The sequence below is a fragment of the Physeter macrocephalus genome, chromosome 12, assembly GCF_002837175.3.
Source record: "Physeter macrocephalus isolate SW-GA chromosome 12, ASM283717v5, whole genome shotgun sequence".
Taxonomy (NCBI): Eukaryota; Metazoa; Chordata; class Mammalia; order Artiodactyla; family Physeteridae; genus Physeter; species Physeter macrocephalus.
This window is the reverse complement of record NC_041225.1, coordinates 11,049,854-11,065,877: the sequence shown is the minus strand read 5'-3', so window position 1 is coordinate 11,065,877 and position 16,024 is coordinate 11,049,854. Positions and strand designations below refer to the sequence as shown.

Sequence of the window (16,024 nt, the reverse complement as noted above, 5' to 3'; positions counted from 1 at the left end):
GGGAAAGGCCCGCGTACCGCAAAAAAAAAAAAAAAAAAAAAAAAAAAAAAAAAAAAAAAAAATACACCTCCCCAATCCTTTTTGACTGGTTATCAAATTAAATATTGTTGGAATTAGTTTTACTTCTAAGTTCATTTTTGCTTCATCTTTTCCCCACTATATTGACTCTTCCTTTTCTTGTTTCTTTTAACAGTCAGAAGTTTATACCGTTTTCAAAATACAAATGTTTCAGTATTTATCTTAACACTTGTCTCGTCATTTTTTTTGTCTTTTTATTTTTACTAATTCAAAAGAGTTTATTGAACACATGTCATATTCAGCCACTCTCTCTGGGATACAGACTCAGGATGCAAATTAGGATAAAACATGCCTGTGTAGACATCAAACTTGTATCATTCAAGCAGAACTATATGGAATTTGCTTTATTTTTACCCTTATTCTATTCCTCCCATCACTTACCTTTTTACGATAATCAATAGTAACTTTAACGTTGTAGAATTTCTATCTTTCTTATATCATTATAATGACATATATAATTTATTGCTTATTTCAGCCATACAGATTCTTAATACTTCTTCTCTATAGACTACTCTTAATAAATAGATAAATATTTTACTTTCCCTTTTCAATGTCAAGGGAAATGAAGTATTCTCTGTAACTAGCAAACTTCCTTACTCCTTTAGAAAAATCACAAAATGCTATGTATGTCAGAGAGGCATTTCTCTGGTTCCTCTTGTTTCCTTGCCCCTTGTTTTCCTTAGCTGTGACAGCTTCCTGGAGTCTGGATTCATACAGAGGTGGATTGGTGGTGATTCCTGGGGTAGCTGGGGGGCCCTGTGCACCGGTTTTGGTGAACAGCTGGACGTGAGGCATTTCTCAGAACTTTGAAGTCTCATGAAATTTCAAAACAGATTTGAAGGGTTGCCAGCTCTTTATTTTGACATGTTAAAGACTTTAGGGGGGAGAAATGATCATTTGTTAACTACCACGATTTCTTATAAAGAATATATAGTATGTGTATGATCTCAGACAACAGAACATTTTTTGCAACAAGGAACTGTAACCGTCTTACACTGACACATACTCACTCTCATTTTGCTGTGGACCAGCAGCAGGCCCCTCCCGGGCAGCCACCCTCCGTAGGCTGGTGTGTGGGGAGCACTGCTTGGTTTGCTTAAAGCCTCTTTTCCAGTGTGGCCCCAGCAAGGCCTGCCTAGAGCCATTCCTCCCGTGTGTGACTTGTCCTGGGGGTGACGTCACTCCTAGCTGGCTTCCTTCCCTAAAGGTCAGATGCGGGCTTTCAGGCCATTCTCCAGACCAGCTGGTTGGTGTGGGTGCTCGGAGAATTTGTACCTATTGCAGCCAAAGTAGCACACAATTTAGGAACGTCAGTCTTGGTCCCAGGACAGTAATGTAGTCTACAGGTACACAAGTAGCTTTGGCAGTCCACCCACTGTTGCTGACTTTTATTAGAATAGCTTGGGATTTGACTGTCTTTCTTTATTCCATCCTGCGTCACATTCTGTTGAGCAATCCTGACTGTTATCTTTCCCTTTCAGCGGTTTTGCGAGTGGCTGGTTCCCTGCAGAAGAGCACAGAAGTGATGAAGGCCATGCAGAGTCTTGTGAAGATCCCAGAAATCCAGGCCACCATGCGGGAGCTGTCCAAAGAGATGATGAAGGTGCCCTGGGGCCACCCTATATCCTATTCCAAAGCACTAAGAGTCAGCAAGCAGCAGGGGCTAGGGCCGGGGCTGGGCAGGAGTAGACAGGCCACTGTTGCCAGACAGAAATGATTTTGAGGACAGAGGAGCAGCTATTAACCCTGGGTGAAACCGTCCGAGCTGAGCGTGGCAGAGGCTGGGTCAGATTGCCAGGGTGTTCCTTGGAAGAAGCGATAGTATACCCAGAGCTCTAGGGGAGGTGGGAGACCCAGGAAGCAACTGCGTGGGATTGGGGGACCTAGGATTTATGGGTTCTGACATGAACAAGGAAACAGAAAAAAACCCAGGTTCCTCCGTTTGTCCCAGGGGAGTGTTAGCAAAGCTAGCAAAGCTGGCAAGGGAGGTGTCAAGACCAGGGATGGGCAAACTTTTTTTGTAAAGGGCTGGATAGTAAATGTAGTTTCTACTTTGTGGGCCATACGTCTCTGTTGTAACTACTCAGCTCTACTTGTAGCATGAAAGCAGCCGTAGATCATGTGTAAACAAATGGTCCTGACTGTGTTCTTATAAAACTTTATTTGTGAAAGTAGGCAGTGGGTTGAGTTTGGCCTGCAGGCTGTCATTGGCTGACCCCTGTCTTAGACTAGAAAAGGAAACTGAGAACCAAATAGAAAGCAGTAAACACCTACTGCCCCGGGATCAGGGCCGGGCAGGGACCTGTCCTCGTGGCCTTCAGATGGGGGACAGGGCTCAGGAGGGCGTAGTTCCTGGGCCCCTGCCTGCCAGTGGTGCAGCACACATGCTCACCTCGAAAGTCCTCACAGCCACCTTGGGAGGTAGGTATTGTTTTCCCCATTTTTTACAGGAGTAGGAAACTGAGTCTTCAAGTTGCCAGGTAACTTATCTGAGTGACCTTGGTAGGAGGTGACAGATCTGGGGTTGGAGCACAGATGCCTGAGCTGCCTCAGAGGACATGGTGATAAGAGGTGCCTCATCAGGTGCTGTTTCACACTTTGAACCCGTGGCCTGAGAGCCCAGACGGTACACCTCAAATTCTTGTTTGCAGCTTGTGCATAGAAGCTGCCTCCCTTCCTCCTAGGGAATTTTATGTATGAACTTGAGTTATAGACAGGGCTGTAGGGCATGGGAGAGAGGAACTGGAGAAGAAAATTGATAGAAAAGAAAGGCAACATAGACAGCCCGGAGCCCAGGTCTTTGGAATGAGAAATCCTTGGGCGGTCATCAGGAGGGCACCAGGTCAGCAGGGTCTGTCCTTTACGAGTGGTGTGTGGGTGTCTCACCCCCCAAGTTGTCATGCTGTCCATCTAGAAGTGGGTAACAAGGTAATTCTGAAATGACTTCAGGCCTGCTCACTCTGACTTATGTAGCCACCAGGATCTGAGGGGCGGAGTCTTTTTTTAGAATCTGGGATCTTTTCCACAAAAGTTTCTGAATACTGAGCATAGTATAGATTTGGAGGAGGGCCTGCATGTAGTAGATAGTAAATATTTCCTGAATTCATCCAAGGGTGCATCTCCAGGTGCAGACTGAAGCCTCTGGCGGGGTCCCAGCGTGTTGAGGGCGACGACATGATCTCAGTCATTCCATTTGTCCCCAGACCCTGGCCTGGCGTGTGGCACAGAGCATACATTTGACAAGTGTTCGCTGGTTGGATGAATGTATAAGTGAATGGCCACTTGTCCCTCCAGGATGTGGAGGGCTGTTAGTCAGGCTGCCCTAGGCTCTTTTAACTGGGATGGTGAGTATGTATTGAGCCTCTTTTACACTAGCCTCCAACACCAAGATCCATTCACCCAGGCCACAGGGCTCCACTTGTATCCTTGAATGTGAATTTGTTCCTTTTGGTTGGGAGCAAAAGGTCTGAGAATGGGCAGAATATGGAAGTAGCTAGATTCATGCCATTAAGAGTCACTTGAGTGGTCTGACAGCAGGACAGGCAGGAGAGAGGGCTTGCTTTAAATCTGATACCATCAGCATGGTCGGTGAGAGTCATGCCCTGGCTGAGGGCAGGGGAGCCAGGGCTGGAGCTGCCAGACCTGACCTTGCGCTCACATGACATTGCTCAGCCAGGAAGACTGCAGGGTCTGCTTGTGTTGGCTGGTGTTAGAGAGCAGTTTTCTCGTGGCCGTAGTGGCGCTGTGCTCTTGGGAACGAAGGAGGCTGACTGGCTGGCTTCAGGCTGCCAGGCACGGGGCTTCCAGTAGGGAATGTGGAAGGCACTGCCTTGTTGGGCCCTGAAACGCTGTCTTATCAGTTCTCTCAGGCTTTGGTGAATTGATTGATCCTTGCCAGGACCCTGCAGACCCTGGGCCAGCAGCTATAACTTGGATGTGCTGAAGTACAGGCCTTTTCAGGGTTCCGTGGAGCCCCACTCTGCTCTTGGTATTTGTTATCATAGTGTCTACTGTGACTCCAGCCAGTTTTCATACTGTATTTCAACTCCTGCACACATAGATTTGCAATGTCAGGGCAAATGCTTCCCGAGACAGCACCCTCTCATCTCAGCAAGTTGTTCCCCACGTGCTGCATTTATCGTCTGAGTTACTTTGTGAAGCTCTGCTGATAGAGGCACCCCTCTCCAACCTTGGTACTAAATTTGGAGAGCAATTTCCCTTTGGCTTTTTGCTTCCTCCAGAGAGGGCAGACAGCATGCGGTGTTGCCTGCAGCCGGCTGTCTGTGGCTTAGCCCTTGAAAGCGTGGACAGGACTTGGAGACACCAGAGCTCGGTTGATGCTGGGCCCATAGCGGCGCCTGCTGGGAATGGATTTAACAGTTGCAGGGGCTTCCCTGGTGGCGCAGTGGTTAAGAATCCGCCTGCCAGTGCAGGGGACATGGGTTCGAGCCCTGGTCCGGAAAGATCCCGCATGCCACGGAGCAACTAAGCTCATGCACCACAACTACTGAGCCTGCGCTCTAGAGCCCGTGAGCCACAACTACTGAGCCCGTGTGCCACAACTACTGAGCCAGCATGCCTGGAGCCTGTGCTCTGCAACAAGAGAAGCCACCACCATGAGAAGCCCACGCAGCGCAACAAAGAGTAGCCCCCGCTCCCCGCAACTAGAGAAGGCCCACCACGCGCAGCAGTGAAGACCCAACGCAGCCAAAAATAAATAAACAAAAAATAAATAAATTTATTAAAAAAAAACACTTGTGGGAAGTGACGTGGTTTATTCTGTGTTTAGGCTGGGATCATAGAAGAGATGTTAGAGGACACTTTTGAAAGCATGGATGATCAAGAAGAAATGGAAGAAGAAGCAGAAATGGAAATTGACAAAATTCTGTTTGAAATCACCGCAGGTATGACCCAAGATCCTTCCTCTTTCCCCTCTCCTTTTATGGCCATTCTTCTTGCATTCGCAAGATTAGCTAGTAGCTTTTTCTTTAGATTATAACTCCCTTCTACATTTCTTATTTTAGATTAGAACCAAAATTCTAACAATCAAAATCCTTAGTTATTATGACTTTGATATCATTAGAAGTTGGTGTTTGCACACATTTGTCATAGTGAGCAAAACCCCACCAAAACAGCTGTTTTATTGCCCCTTTTCTGTTTCTTGTCAAACTGAACCAGGTATGAAGGACAGAGAAAATGAGGGGCCACTTGCTTAAGCTGATGTTTTATTGACCTGCGTGCTGTTTCTTTACAGGGGCCTTGGGCAAAGCACCTAGTAAGGTGACCGACGCCCTCCCAGAGCCTGAACTTCCAGGAGCGATGGCTGCATCAGAAGATGAGGAGGAGGAAGAGGCCCTGGAGGCCATGCAGTCCCGTCTGGCCACACTCCGCAGCTAGGGCTGCCCAGCCAGGCCCACAGGCTCTCCTCCGGCCCTGTCATCGGGCACGCACTCCTTGAAGCCTCCACCGTTTTCTGTATCTCTTGCACTACACCTCTGGGTGAGGCACTGCGTTCTGGAGAACGTTCTCTGCTAATCTCTCTTCACTCTCTGCAGAGGTTTGGGGATCTCAGTGGAATTGTTCTGAGAGGCGGTGTAATAAATGCATCATTTTCAGGAGAATAAACAGAAGTATCTTTTGGGGGATGAGGGCAAAGAAGTCTGTCTTCTCACGAAGCACTTCTGAGAATAGAGTCGATTGCTTGAATGTTGAGGACTCTGTATATTTTTTTTTGTCTGTAAAACACTATATAAATGGATTTTAATAAATTTCTGCTTTAACACTTGGTCTCATTGTAGATTGTTGGGTGCAATGAATTTCAAGGTGTTTGCTGTCCCAAATTATTTTATATGTTGGCCTTGGAAAGAGGAGGTGCTATAGCAGGGCACATGGGATTCGGAAGCTCAGCTGAAAGGGCTTCTGCTCTGTGCACCCTGCTCCCCAGCCTTCACAGATGTGCTGTGTGAGCTACTCTTCTGCTTTTTGTCATCTGTGTAAGCAAAAGGACGCTTGAAAATTGTGACCCCTTGGCTGGGTAACTATATTATGTGTGTCCTGAGGCGGGGGCGGTGTGTCTGTAGCTTTCCTCCCTTTCCTTTCCATTGCAAGTTGCAGACAGCTGTGAGATTAGGACTCTTTTCACCCTCTGATTGCCTTTCCCTGCGTTAAGCTGGTTGTCTTGGATGCATGGGATATGGGCGTACATATCAGTGCTTTCTCAAAGCCAGGAGCTGACCGGTGCTGACCGGTGAAAGAGGCATGGTGTGGTCATGCATTGTAAACAACTCACACATTTCTAAGTTATATTTTGAAATAATTGAGCAGTAGCAATTTATATTTGTGTGGGCTTGACAGTTTACAAAGCTGTTTAACATATGTAATCATTCAGTCTTCACAAATTAGGAAAACAGCTCAGCTTGCTGAAGTGACATATCCTAAATCACAGTCACGAAGTGGCAGAACTGGGGTTCAACCCGGGTCCCTCTGGTCCAAGTCTTGTGTGCCCTAAACAGGTAGGAAAAAAAAAACCCAACCACTCTCTCCCAGGTTGGTTTTGTAGATTGTATGGAGAAATCCAAGTGTATCAGATGTGCTGCAGCGAGGGCCTTCTAGTCTCATCCTGCAAAATGGGAATCTTCAATCCAGGGGACCGTCCTATTGCTCTTGATTTCATCTTTAGGATACAGTTTGTTGTTTAAGTAAACATTATTTTTCAGAGAAGTTTTAGGTTCAGAGCACAACTGAGCAGAAAATAGAGTTCCCATGTACACCTGTGGCCCTGACACGGGCACCATCTCCCACTTGTATGTACTGACATCTCACACCCCACAAGTACATTTACTCCTGGAATCATACAGTACATAGTCCTTTCACATTGGCTTCTTACACTTAGTAATATGCATGTAAGTTTCCTCCATGTCTTTTCATGGCTTGACAGGCCATTTCTTTTTAGTGCTAAATAATATTCCATTGTCCGCATGCACCTATGGAAGGACATCTTGGTTGCTTCAAAGTTTTGGCAATTATGAATAAAGCCATAAACGTCTGTGTGCAGGTCTTTGTGTAGACATGCATTTCAACTATTTAGGGGAATACCAAGGAGCACAGTTGCTGGATCTTATGGTAAGAGTATGTCTAGTTTTGTAAAACACTGACAGTCTTCCAAAGTGGCTGTGTCGTTTTGCGTTCCCACCAGCAATGATGAGAGTTCCCGTTGCTCCACATCCTCACCAGCATTTGGTGTTGTCAGTGTTTTGGATTTTGACTATCCTAATAAGTGTGTAACGGTATCTCATTTTAATTTGCATTTCCCTGATGATATATGATGTTGAACATCTTTTTATGTGCTTTTTTGCCATATGTATATATTCTTTGGTGAGGTATTTGTTTAGAACTTTTGCCCATTTTTAATTGGGTTGTTTATTGCTGAGTTTTAAGACCTCTGTGTATACTGTGGATAATAGTGCTTTATCAGAAATACATTTTGCAAACATTTTCTCCCCGTCTGTGGCTTGTTTTCTTATTCTCTTCACATTGTTTTTCACAGAGCAGTTTTTAATATTAATGAAGTCCATCTTACCAATTATTTATTTCATGATAGTGCCTTTGATAATGGATCTTAAACGTCATTGCCATACCCAAGGTCACCTAGAGTTTCTGTGTTATTTTGTTAGTAATCTTATAGTTTTGCATTTTACATTTAGGTCTGTGACCTGTATTAATTCTTGTAAAGCATGTGACGTCTGTGTCTAGATTTATTTCTTTGCATGTGGATGTCCAGTTATTCCAGCACCATTTGTTGAAAAGACTGTCTTTGCTGCAGTATACTGCCCTTGCTGTTTCATCAAAGATCAGTTGACTGTATTTACGTGGGCCTATTTTGGGGCTCTCTATTCTGTTCCATTGATGTATTTGCTTTTTTTTTTTTTTGCCAATACCAAATTGTCTTGATTACTGTAGCTTAATAGTAAGTCTTGAAGTCAGGTAGCATCAGTCCTCCAACTTTGTTCTTCTTCAATAGTGTTGTCTATTCTGGGTCTCTTGCCTTTCTATATAAACTTCAGAATTCATCTGTCAATATCCACAAAACTTGCTGGGATTTTGATTGGGACTGCTTTGAATCTGTAAGTCAAGTTGAGAGGAACTGACGTATCGACAGGATATAGTTTTATGATTGCATTTATCTGGCTAATTTATTCAAAGAATGATTTTGGAATTAAGGAATGCTCATAATCCCTGAGCATTTTTGTCCTTATGTGGATAATCAAAGTTTATCCAGGTGCATGGATGGACAGAATAATGACAAGCACTCTTTCCACCTTTCAAATAAAATGATCTAAATGTAGGGTTGGTTTGTTTTAATTGTTTGAAGAGGTCCTGATTTTTCCATTCCTGTTTTCAGGCTAAGGAAAGAGCATTCTTGGCTCGTTATCAGGCCGCATATTCCATTTTCCCTCAATACTCTGTTGGGTATCATTGGAAACAGGGTGAGTCAGAAACTCTTCTGGCCCTGGAAAGGTCCGCAATCCAGAAAGGGAAACCATGGTGTCAACGCCTGCAATAAAAGTTTTCCTCTAAACCTCAAGCCCTTGATTTAGGTCCAGCACTAGCAGCACCAGCTCCCACTCTCCCCACCCCATCCACAGATGAATCTACTTGGTGCCCCAAAAAACGCAATTTAAAGGGTTGCATTCCAGAATAGCATTCCACACTGCCAACTCATTTGTTTTGTCTTCAAACACAGCTTACTCTTTAAAAATCACTGTCCAGCTTATGGTGATCACCCAGCAGTTCGTTCTAGGCAGATGATAACTTCACTTTCTCTGTCCCTCCCCACTCTCCCCATGTTGTCTGTCAAAGACACCTTCCTGAGCCCTTGCCAATTGTACAGCTCACCTGGCCTTAGGCCCTTTTTCGTGTCATATACTTAAAGGTGTTTCTCAGAACTCCTGGAGAGAAGGGGTTATGATGACTCATATTTGTTCCAAAATAGTACTAGTCATGCCTGCCTCTGCACCTCTCCCTAAAATCCAACCCCATAACTGTATTTATGGAAACAACTGTGAAAAATCAAAGCTTTGAAAAACTGGACAGTTTTCCTTGTCCTACCCTAGTGACAGATGCTCTTCAAATGCTATTCTGTATTACCAATAAGAAAGGCTCATAAGTGAAAATAAACTTGGGAAATGTTTGGTTGAAATAAACATAAAGCAGGTTTTTTAAAACTTTTCACAGCCTTTCCATATGCTTTTACCAATTTATTTAACCAAGCAGTTTCCTTTTGAGATACCAGAATGAACATTCCCTAGCCACTAAACCATTTCAGAAATCCAAGTCTAAACCACAGTAGGGAAATACTTTTTCTTAAGGAAGTTCTCATTTACATATAATTAATTATAGTTTTATAATATATGTATAGAGTTGTCAGCAAAATGGAGGAGTAGACAGCTCCAAACACCCATCCTTCCAAAGAAACACTGAAAAAAGTACCAGAAACTGTCAGAACCAACTTTGTCAGAACTCTGGAAAACAAAGCTGTATAGCAACCAAGAAGATGCTGTATTAAGAAAAATGAAACTTAAAAACAGAAAGAAAGCTTTGTGGCATTTTTACTTGCCCTGGACAAAACTCTCTCCTGGCTTGGCAGCGGTCTTGAAGACGGCAGCCCACATTCTCAAATGTGAGACCCTGGTCGCTAGTCCCAGGGAAAGAGAAGACCTTATTCCTAAATTGCCATGTTTGCCCCAATCTAAGGGCCATCCTGAAAGACTAAAGGTGCTCATCTCTGGTTTGCCTATCTATCTTGGAATTTATTCAGGGTGGAAAAGCAGCAAGTTTTGCTTGAAAACATGTTAAGGATTTTTTTTTTTTTTTTAATGTGCAGAGCCACCTGGGGCAAAAGATTACAAGAGACTGCTCAAAACCTGGGAGGAAAAGCCAGGGAGAGGATTTCTTTGGGATATTAGTGCATTCAAAAGCAATTGTGTATACTGGGGAATTTAGAAAAGCAGGACAGGAATTATGCTCAGAAAAGACATAAAAAGACCCCAGTTTTCACCACTGCTTGACCTATAGGCTTGGTGCATTCAGAAAGGGAAGGCTGAGGCAGAATCATAAATGGTCTGGCTAAGTGTTAAGAGTGTCCCAGCACAGAGCCAATCCATAGAAGATTGGGAGAGGTGTTTTTGTTTGTTTTTTAAGGTTCTGAAATTCAAGGAAATCTCTGTCAAAACAGCTAAGCCTTCAATAATTCAGAACAGAAAAATCCCTGGGAAGGGGGAGATTCTGATTTCCAGAATTATTCTGGAATGTTGGAATGTCCAGTTTTCAACAACAACAAAATCACAAAGCATACAAAGAAAACGGAAAGTACAGCCCACTCAAAGGGAAAAAAATTAAATTTACAGAAACCATCCCTGAGGAAGCCCAGCTACCGCACTTGCTAGACAAAGACCTTAAAACCAGCTGTCTCACATATGCTTAAGAGGTAAAGAAAACTAGGAAAATAATATACAAACAAAATGAGAAATCAATAAAGAGAAATAATAAAAAGGAACCACATAGAAATTCTGGAGCTGGAAAGTACAAAAACTGAAATGAAAAAAAATACACTAAAGAGGTTCAACAGCATATTTGAGGAGGAAGAAAAAAAAATAGGTAAACTTGAAGATAGAACAACTGAAATGATCCAGTCAGAGAAGCAGAAAGAAAAATGAACACCGCCCAAGGGACTTGTGGGAGACCATCAAGCTCGCCAACATGTGCATTATGGGAGTACCAGAAGGATAAGAGAGCGAGAAAAAGGAGCAAAAAGAATATTTGAAGAAATAATGACTGAAAACCTCCCATATCTGAAAGATATTAACTTACACATGCAAATAGCTCAGCAAGTTCCAAGAAAGATAAAATCAAAGGGATCCACGCTAAGACACATTATAGTCCAACTGTTGAAAAGAGACAGTGAATCTTGAAAGCAGCAAAAGAGAAGCAGCTCCTCATGTACAAGGGATCCTCAATATGATTAACATCTAATTTATCATCGGAAACCATAGAAGCCAGAGGCAGTGGGGTGACGTATTTAAGGTGCTGAAAGGAAAAACTTTCAATGAAGAATTCTACATCCAGCAAAACTATCCTTCAAGAATGAAGGAGAGGGACTTCCCTGGTGGTGCAGTGGTTAAGAATCCACCTGCCAATGCAGGGGACATGGGTTTGATCCCTGGTCCGTGAGGATCCCACATGCCATGGAACAACTAAGCCTGTGCGCCATTAACTACTGAGCCTGCGCTCTAGAGCCCGTGAGCCACAACTACTGAAGCCCACGCGCCTAGAGCCTGTGCTCCGCAACAAGAGAAGCCACCGCAATGAGAAGCACGAGCACCACAATGAAGAGCAGCCCCCGCTCGCCGCAACTAGAGAAAACATAGGCAGAACCCTCTTTGACATAAATCGCAGCAAGATCTTTTCTGACTCACCTCCTAGAGTAATGAAAACAAAAACAAAAACAAAAATAAACAAATGGGACCTAATTAAACTTAAAAGCTTTTACACAGCAGAGGAAACCATAAACAAGACGAAAAGACAACCCTCAGAATAGGAGAAAATATTTGCAAACGAAGAAACTGACAAGGGATTAATCTCCAAAATATACAAACAGCTCATGCAGCTCAAAAAAAAAAAAAAAAACCCAATCAAAAAATGGACAGAAGACCTAAATAGACATTTCTCCGAAGAAGACATAAGCCATAAAAAGAAATGAAATTGAGTTATTTGTAGTGAGGTGGATGGACCTAGACTCTGTCATACAGAGTGAAGTAAGTCAGAGAAAAACAAATACCATATGGTAACACATATATATGGACTCTAAAGAAAAAAAATGGTTCTGAAGAACCTAGGGGCAGGACAGGAATAAAGATGCAGATGTAGTGGATTTGAGGACACAGGGAGGGGGAAGGGTAAGCTGGGACGAAGTGAGAGAGTGGCATGGACTTATATATACTACCAAAATAGATAGCTAGTGGGAAGCAGCCACACAGCACAGGGAGATCAGCTCGGTGCTTTGTGACCACCTAGAGGGGTAGGATAGGGAGGGAGGGAGGAGATATGGGGACATATGTAGATGTATAGCTGACTCACTTTGTTATAAAACAGAAACCAACACACCATTGTAAAGCAATTATACTCCAATAAAGATGTTAAAAAAATTTTTTTATTTAATACACTTAATCTACTAGTGTAGCCTAGCCTACCTTAAATGTGCTCAGAACACTTACATTAGCCCCTAGTTGGGCAAAATCACCTGACACAGGCCTATTTTATAATAAAGTGTTGAATATCTCATGTAATTTATTGAATACTGTACTTGAAAGTGAAAAACAGAATGGCTGTATGGGTACTCACCATTAGTGTACCCAGCTGAAAGCACACTGGATTTGAAGAATTTTGAAGGATTGGACTACAGTTACCTGCTGGATGATGGGGATGCTACAGCCACAGGGTCATCAGGCTCTCTTCTGATGAGGCCTGAGAATAGCTGGTAGAAAGACCTGGGGCACTGACACTTGGTTTAGCAGGCATACGGTTTGTTCTTCAGGAAGATAACCAGTTTTGACTGCACAGTTTTTCTTCTCTATGGTAAGCAAGAGCTTCCTGTATCTGCCTGCCAGGTCTTGCCAATCTCTTGTAATTAACATCCATTTCTTCTAACTTCCATACACCACTGGTGAGAGCAGCAAACGCCTCTGCCAGTTTATTTGCTGTGAACTTTCTTGGTGCCTTGGGTAACTTCTTCTTCCTCTGCCTCAACTTCTTCTCTCTTCCTCCAGTTCAATCAGCTCTTCATTGGAAGGCTCTTCAGCCTCGATGCCGAGAAGCTCATGAATATCCTCTTTGTCAACGTCCGATTCTAGCTGCTTCCCAAGCACTAGCATCTTGTTACTTTACTATTTCGGCAACAGTAGAATCTTTGTTAAAAGCCTTTCAGCGCGTCCATGTAGGTCTTCAGAACTTTCTTCCAAATGCCGTTCACGCATTGCTGTGTGACTTCTTCCCATGCTGCAGTGATGGTTCACATTTAGAGCATGGTTGTGTTTGGAAGCGAATACACAACGTTTACATCAGGATGCATGTCACAGACATGCTGTGGATGCCCTGGAGCTTTGTCCAAGATCGGCTGGAATGGGATGTTGTTTTGCCTACAGTATTCTCTTGCCTGTGACAAACAGTTTAAAAAAAGTCTCCAAACCATGCTGTTTCCAGGCTTTCTTATTATGGTAATAACAAATGGGAAGTGTATGCTTGCTCACATTCTTGAATGCTCTAGGATTCTCTAATTGGTACCTTAGGAAAGGCTTTAATTTGAACCCTGCAACATTTCCACCCAAAAGCAGCGTTAAATGGTCTCTGAATGCCTGACATTGTCCTGGACTCCTCATGAATGTATGTATGTTCTGGCATACAGTTCTAGAACAAGCTTGTTTCATCAATATTAACTTTTTGTTCTGGCAAATATTTCTCATCCACAATCATCCTATAAAGCTCTTCCTTAAAAGCTTCAACACTTTTAGCATCGGCACTTGCTGCCTCACTGTTGAATTTCACATTATGAAAATCATGATGCTTCTGAAGCACTGAAACCTCCCATGACTTGCTATAAACACTTGTGTATAAAGAGTGAATCAAAAAGACTTCTTGCCTTAGCCTGGGTCATCAGTCAGCTAAGTGGTGTACGTTTCTGTGTCTGGTCTTCCATGTGACAAGTAATTTTTCAATATCATCACTTAGCCCAGCTCTTTTCTTCATGATGATGGTGTATTTAATTGATGCTGTTTCACTGCATCATTGATTCACTTCTTATCCTTTAAGATGGTTATAATCAATGGAAAATTCCTAACTCATGTGCGATGATCATTACTGGCTTTCCACCTTCGTGCTGGGAAATTACCTTGAGTTTTATCTCAAGAGTAATTGCCTTCCTCTTCCTCCTACTAGAAGCAGCAGATGCAGATGGGCCTTTTGCAGACATGACAGGATGTGAAAACACAAACCACAATCTGTAAAAAATGCAAGCAACACAGTACACTGAAGAGTATTGGTTGTTTACCCTCAGGATCATATGGCTGACAGGGAGCTATCATCAACATGCGTTTCTAATAAAAACTCTCAACAAAGTGAATATAGAGGGAACACACCTGAATATATATGGTGTCATATATGACAAGGCCATAGCTAACATAAAACATACAGTAAAAAATAAAAAAGGAAAATCTGTATAGTCTTAGATCTGTTGAAAAAACTGAATCCTCTGTTAAAAATCCTACTGCATGTTTTCACTGATGAAGTGCTTCTACTAAACATTTTAGAAAGAAACATTACTTCAAAGAAACATTACTTCACATACATTTAAAAAATATATTTATTTATTTATTTGGCTGTGCCAGGTCTTAGTTGTGGCCGGCAGGATCTTCGTTGCAGCGTGCAGGATCTTTAGTTGCAGCACATGAACTCTCAGTTGCGGCACGTGGGATCTAGTCACTGACCAGGGATCCATCCCAGGCCCCCTGCATTGGGAGCATGGAGTCTTAGCCACTGGACCACAAGGGAAGTCCCATACACATACATTTAAAGCTATAAATTCCCATCTAAGCACTATTGTAAACTGAATTCCACCACTTTTGAATGGCTGCATTTTTATTATTCTGTCCCAAGTATCTCATTTCCATTCTGATTTCTTCTTGATCAATGGGTTACTTAGAAGTACGTTGCTTCATTTCTCGACACTTGAGAATTTTGTAATTATCTTTGTTTTGGGGCAGTGTATGGTTGTTCTTGAATAAGCAATGTGCGCTTGAAATGAATGTGTATTTTGCAGCCACTGGCTTTAGTGTTCTAATAAGTGTCAATTTTTCGATAGGTTCAAATATTTTATATTTGTATTGGTTTTATATGTTTATTGTATCAGTTACAGAAAGAGGTGGGTGAGAATCTTCACCTGTAATTGTGAACTTGTTTTCTCCTTTAATTTTGTCAAATTTTGCTTCATATTACCTTGAAGTTCTGTTATTTGGTTCCTACTTACTTAGGATTATTATATCTTCCTGCTGAATTAATCCTTTCATGATTGTGAAAACAACTTCTCTCTGGTAAAACCCTATCTTAAAATCACTTTGGTATTAATACAGCCATATTTGCTTTCATACAATTAGTGTTTGCATGATATAACTTTTTCCGTGCTTTTACTTTTAACCTACAAACTGTATCTTTCGTAAGTAGTATATAGTCAAGTCTTTTACTTAATCCAGTCAGACCATCTTTATCTTGCAACTGGAGCACAAGTATCCACTTGTTGAAAGTTCGCTTTACACTACTTCACTTTTATGAAATACCTACATTAGTAGCTGTTTTTGCTAACCGAAAGAAATCTGAAGAGGATTTTTGCTTTTACCAAAAAAAAAGGCAAAATGCGAAAACAGCATTCAGCGTTTGTTTTGCAGAGAGGTGTTACAGAGGCAGCATGCATCCTGAGCAGTGAAAGTGGCACTGCCAAGCTCCTTCCCAGGAAACTATACTCAGCATCTCAGCATCAAGGCGCCAAAGCTTTGAACTGTGTCTGTGAGCGTCTGTGCCTTGTCTATTTATTTTGTGCATCCATTAGCAAGATGTGTCCTAAGGTACCTGCTTCTACGCTTGTGAAAGGTTTCAGAGGAAACCTCTACTTTCAATACTTTAGAATAGTGGGGGAAACTTGCATTTAGAAAAGTCCCACTTGTTCCTTCTTAACTACCTTTTTAATCAATTTAAAAAAATAGGGCTTCCCTGGTGGCGCAGTAGTTGCGCGTCCGCCTGCCTATGCAGGGGAACCGGGTTCGCGCCCCGGTCTGGGAGGATCCCACGTGCCGCGGAGCGGCTGGGCCCGTGAGCCATGGCCGCTGAGCCTGCGCGTCCGGAG

The 16,024-nt window shown here is 42.8% G+C and overlaps 2 protein-coding genes across 2 annotated transcripts in view; one reads left to right on the top strand and one right to left on the bottom strand.

Moving 5' to 3' along the window:
* Window positions 1-9,273, top strand: part of CHMP3 (charged multivesicular body protein 3) — an 88,891-nt gene extending 79,618 nt beyond the window's left edge. The window contains exons 4-6 of the mRNA XM_024129852.3: window positions 1,560-1,681; window positions 4,868-4,982; window positions 5,333-9,273. Of these exons, the coding sequence (XP_023985620.2) occupies window positions 1,560-1,681; window positions 4,868-4,982; window positions 5,333-5,475 (380 nt within the window). The 3' untranslated portion in view covers window positions 5,476-9,273. The remainder of the gene's footprint in view (window positions 1-1,559; window positions 1,682-4,867; window positions 4,983-5,332) is intronic.
* A 4,498-nt stretch (window positions 9,274-13,771) lies between these two features.
* KDM3A (lysine demethylase 3A) overlaps window positions 13,772-16,024 on the bottom strand; it is a 65,819-nt gene continuing 63,566 nt past the window's right edge. Inside the window, exon 29 of the transcript XR_003682481.2 lies at window positions 13,772-14,129. The gene's annotated coding sequence lies outside the window, so the exon portion shown is untranslated. The remainder of the gene's footprint in view (window positions 14,130-16,024) is intronic.